General features: G+C 38.1%; 1 protein-coding gene across 1 annotated transcript; it reads left to right on the forward strand.

The window, feature by feature from the left end:
* Window positions 1–534: 534 nt before the first annotated feature.
* On the forward strand, window positions 535–5369 carry si:dkey-256h2.1 (uncharacterized protein LOC337520 homolog). Its single transcript, XM_056475080.1, has 3 exons — window positions 535–1103; window positions 2376–2515; window positions 5359–5369. The coding sequence occupies exons 1-3, from the start codon at window positions 742–744 to the stop codon at window positions 5367–5369; spliced, it is 513 nt and encodes a 170-aa protein (XP_056331055.1). The 5' UTR covers window positions 535–741.
* Window positions 5370–5558: the final 189 nt, after the last annotated feature.

A 5558-nucleotide genomic window follows, 5' to 3' on the forward strand; every position in this document is an offset into this window, starting at 1 on the left:
TGGTTCATTCCACTGTGGTGACCCTGAATTAATAAAGGGACTAAGCCGAAAAGAAAATGAATGAATGAATGAATGATGATTTTACAAACTTATTGAAATAGATTTAAGATAAAGTAGCGAAATTACTGAAACTAAAACTAAAATAAAATGACTATTATTTTTATTTATTGCTTTAATTAATTAACAAAAATATAATCTATTAAAAATAGATATTATACTATTAGAACACGCATAGAAACAAAAATCCAAGGCCATAACTAACGTATGTATCATCCATGTAATTATTTTTAATTTTGAGTATATATCATTGTGTTCCATGGTAATAATTGGTTAATCCTATCAGACAAGCTTTAATTTAATTCTTATTAATTGCATTTTTAAATATTCTATACCATATAATGCCTCAGTACTCATGTACAAGTATAATTACATTTTTTATTTTGCATGGTAATACGACTATAACGCTTTCCTATTGGCCACCAGAATATGTCACTCAAACCTGCCAGGCCTCCGTAGGTCACGCCCCCGCGTTTATCCAAAACTATAAAAGTGAAACAATGTAGGGAAACTCGATTTCCGGAGCGGACGCTTTCACAAATAGCGTTTATACTTCACACTCCACGTGTTTACGAACAAAGAAATGCACCTTTGCATCTGAAACCATGTTTTATTGTCGATTTCTGCTTTATTTTTATCTGCTGTATTTCAGCGCGGCGTTTCGCTTAACAGCCGCGTCTGCACATGGAAACGCCAAACCGCCAAACTAATCTACATTTAGTGAAGCGAAACGCAATTAAAACCAGGCCCAGCGATGCTCTCGGAGGGCTTGAACCCGGGGATCCCGCTCCTGCATTTCAGGTGCACACTCTGGACGGAGTGTTTGTTTACAGTCCTCGGAATGAGTCGGGGCGCGCGCTCATCGTGCACGCGTTCACCAATAAATCCGCTTTCCTCGAGTGTTTGTGGACGTGGAGCGAGTCTCTGTCGGACCTGCTGGATTACCTGCCGTCCAGCACTGAAGTTTTAATACTGTCCATGGATGAGACTGCTGAACAGGACGCTCTCTGGATGAGGGAACAGGTGTACAGAGCCGCTACTCACAGGTACTGACAGTGCAGACCTGTGGACCGTAACTCTTGCGTTACCATATTATTCTGCATTACCTTCTGATTGTTGGGTTAAAAAAAACTAATGTATTGCTGTTTTAATCTTAAAATGGAAAAAAGAAAGATTTTACTCTTACTGAAGATTTCCCTAAGGCTAACACATACTTTCACATTCCTTAAGGTAACATTTAAAGTCATTAGCTATATGTGGATATATGTATATCTAATCTATTGTTATTTTAATCTTACTCTTTAAAAAAAAAAAAAAAAAAACCCTCCTATCTATCGTTTCATCCATCTATCGTTTTATCTATCATTCTGTCGTTCCATCTATCGATCTATTCATCTATTGTTCTATCCATCTATCATTCCATTAATCCATCTATTGTTCCATCCATCTATCATTCTATTAATCCATCTATTGTTCCATCTCTCATTCCATCCAGTCATCTATCGTACCATCCATCCATCCATCCATCCATCCATTCTTCTATCGTTCCACCCATCTATCGTTCCATCTATCGTTCCATCCAGCCATCTATCGTTCCATCCAGCCATCTATAGTTCCATCCAGCCATCCATCGTTCCATCCATCTATCGTTTTATCTATCATTCTGTCGTTCCATCTATCGTTCCATCCAGCCATCTATCGTTCCATCTATCGTTCCATCTATCGTACCATCTATCGTTCCATCCATCTATCATTCCACCCATCCGTCTATCGTTCCATCTATCATTCTGTCTCTCTATCTATCATTATTTCTATCGTTCTGTCATTCTATCCATCTATAATTTCAATGTAAAGCATGGTCTAGGGCAGTGGGTTTGAACCTGGTCTGAGGAGTATTTAAAGGAAAGCATGTGTGAATGTTTGTAATGATTGTAATTAAGTAAAATTGTAAAAAAAAAACGTAATTTTATTAAGTATAAAGTTGTTTTAAAGACCTAATCTATACTATGTATTTGCTTTTTTACATTTTAAGATAGCGCCATGGGGACATGGGAGTATATCTGACTTGGTCCGTTGCATAGGGGGTATAGAAGTACTGTATTTAAGTGTTATTGTTTAGCGATAGATAGATAGATGGGTAGATTATTATAGTTTTGTATATTGTAATACTATGATATCTTAGTCACAGTACTTTATACACCATTACTGTACCATAGTTCCATTACACAGTAGGGAAATAACAAGAAACTAATTGTGAGCCTAAAACCAAGTTACAAATTTTTCATTTATTTATTTATTTATTTATTTATTTATTTTAGAGGAAAGGAGATATTATCCAGACTGCATTTCTCCCCGACGCACGTGTACAATCTTGGAAACTGGATACCTAGAGTTTTGTACACATGGGGATGTGGAGGACATAACTGCGGCCTCGCTCAGGTTGTTTTTTCCTCTCCAGGTGAGTACTGCACGTCTTTAACTAATCACATGACATATCTCCTATTACCATATCTGACAGGAGACTTCCTTCCTTCATGAACTCGAACAATGTTCATAAAAGGAATTGCTATTATTTTAATAAACAAGTCCGCATTCAATGATAAAGCGTTGGAAGAACTAATTGATCATCCTAAACCTCCATCACCATCGTGACATTAAAAGTTAATTTTGAGATTTTTGTGGTTGTAAATACATGTATGCATGTGTTTAAAGGGGACAGTTCATCCAAAAATGAAAATACTGTAATTTACTTCCATTTCACTTGTTCAAAACAAGTTATTTTATTATTATTATTTTTTGATATGTTTAACACTAAAGATATATTAAAATATGTTGGAAATTGGTAACCATTGACATCCAGACATGATAGGAAAAATAAATTCTGTGGAAGTTGATGGTAACAAGTTTCCAACTATCTCTTTATTGCTTCAGCATGCCAAGACATTTTAGACCAGTGTTTCTCAACCACGTTCCTGGAGGACCACCAGCACTGCGTGTTTTGGAAGTCTCCTTTGTCTGTCACACCCATTACAGGTCTTTCAGTGTCTGCTAATGAGCTGATGATCTAAATCAGGTGTGTTTGGTATAGAAGACATGGAAAATGTGCAGAGCTGGTGATCCTCCTGGAACAAGGCTGAGAAGCACCGTTTTAGACTATTTTGTGCTCAACTTTGTGGGTACACTTTAGTGGTGGCTTCATGTTCAAACATGACTGTGCATCTGGGAACAAAGCTAGGTCTATAAAGACATAAATGAGTGAGATTGGCATGGAGAAAATGGACTGTCCTGCACAGAGTCCTGACTTTCAACTTGATTAAACATCTTTGGGATGAATTCGTGCAGGGGTGCTCTAATTTATTTCATAAGAATGACAAAACCAAATATCATTGAGACCAATGGACCGAAGGTAAATATACCAAGCTATTTTACTTTAAAGTTGCCATGGGTAATTGCCTAATTTGTTTAGTAATATTTAAAACATAAACATCACTTTAAATTGGCAAGTATATTAATTATAACTTGCAATAAAAACATAAACAATGATATAAGACAGTAGAGTTCAATGCTGAATACATGAGTCTGCCTTTGCTCAAAGTCTCTGCATTGTACTCCATCCGTCAGGTGACCATGTGTACATTTTAAGCTAAATTACAGCATTTAAATTAAGACATTTCATTTAACTTGGCTATTTTTTAAGCTTAACAATTAAACAAACAAATAAAAGGTTACATTTAAATTTGAAATGACTATCTAAACCAACGCCATCATTCTCCCTCTTCTCAGATGGGATGGCGGGCCAAATTTTGGCCCGCGGGCCCTAGTTTAAGCATCTCTGAATTAGAGCATGGGTCTCAAATTTCAATTCTTGGAAGGCCGCAGCTCTGCACAGTTTTGCTCCAACCATAATCAAACAAAGCTGATCCAACTAATCAAGGTGATCAAAACTACTAGAGACCATTCATAGATGTATACACTAGATATCACATACGGACCCTGAGTATGCGTCAATAGCGCCGCCATATTTGTACAGTGCTCCCAGGACAAGTGTCATTCAACCGCACTAGTCAAGACCGTGTTACTATGTGAAGATGCTGGACTTTAGCGCTGCGTACAGGTGTATTAACGAGGAAACAAAGAAAAGTTTTTTACGTTTTTGTATGTTATGAACTTTTGTCATAAACAGGTAACGTTATTGATGATAATACAGTCACCCACTGCATTAACCATAAGGCAAAGTAGCACCAGCTCGCATTAAACACTCCGCTTATGCTAGTTTTGTTGAATAAAATCAGCAAACAAAGCAAAAGAAATATGACAACGAGATGCTGAGGTGCTGGAAACTTGTATTATTGTTGGCTAGTGAAGGAGTCGTTTATAACGGAGATTCATTCACAACGAATCGCTCCCTCCGTCAGTATGAGAAGTGAAAGCAGGAGAAGGGTGTGTGTTTCAGGACACAGATAAGATCAAATTTAACAGGGAGGGTGTATAGTACATTTCCATACACACAAACACAAGCTTTTTGTCAGGAATGCCTGAGCGATCACTGATCTCTATCAATGTAGAAAAGTGATGTAAAATTATACGTCTCGTAATTTAAAAAATTGCATACTGACCTCCGGAAAAACTCCCGATCATAGATATGTATATATGTGCATTTCTCTGGCTCTGGATGGCCACAGTCCTCCACTGCAGCTTGGTCCTGTGTTCATTTCAAAGGAGCGCTACCCTGTACTAAAATGGCGGCTCTATTGACGCATTCCTTCTAATAGACAACAGGGTAGGCGACATCTAATGTATATATCTATGGAGACTATTAAGCAGGTGTCAGTTGGTGGTGGTTGGAGCTAAACTATGCAGAACTGCGGCCCTCCAGGAATTGAGTTTGAGAATTTAATTAGAGCACACAGCACTGGTGTCCAACTCCATTCCTGGAGGGCTGCAGCTCTGCGTAGTTTAGCTTTAACCCTAATTAAACACACCTGATCAAATTGTGTCCTTCAGGTTTGTTTGAAACCCACAGGCTGCGGTCACACTGCACTTTTCTTCCCAAAGACTTCCATTCATATGCACTTGAATGCGTCAGACCGGAAACGCAGGGTCATGCTTCAAGTTTCGCCGATCGCTGAGTTGGAAAGTTTAAGCTTGAACACTGCAAAATCGCATTACGTGATTGCGTGAGACCAATCGAGGATCAAAACAAGACCTCTTTGGATAGAAATTTAAAACATGGACTAAATCGCTCGCTTTTTTTTAAAAATGTCTAATTATCTTATTTCATCCTCCCACACCTTTTCGCAGTGCTGTACTAGAGAATTTCGCAAGCTCAAACTCTAGTGTGACTGCTGCTTAATGCTGCGGTCACTGGTGTTTGTGCTTGCGAAATTCTGTAGTATGGCGCTACATAAAGGGGAGGGACATTTAAATATGGAACAATTGCTCACTATTTTTAATTTCGGTACGGAGAGGTCCTGTTTTGATCCTCGATTGGTCTCACGCAA

This window comes from Danio aesculapii, chromosome 16, assembly GCF_903798145.1.
Source record: "Danio aesculapii chromosome 16, fDanAes4.1, whole genome shotgun sequence".
Lineage (NCBI taxonomy): Eukaryota > Metazoa > Chordata > Actinopteri > Cypriniformes > Danionidae > Danio > Danio aesculapii.

Excerpts from the sequence above, each read along its gene's own strand:
- si:dkey-256h2.1 (XM_056475080.1), top strand. The coding sequence starts at position 742 with ATGGAAACGCCAAACCGCCAAACTAATCTACATTTAGTGAAGCGAAAC. Across the intron at positions 1,104-2,375 it reads TACAGAGCCGCTACTCACAG|AGGAAAGGAGATATTATCCA; the intron begins GTACTGACAGTG and ends TATTTATTTTAG.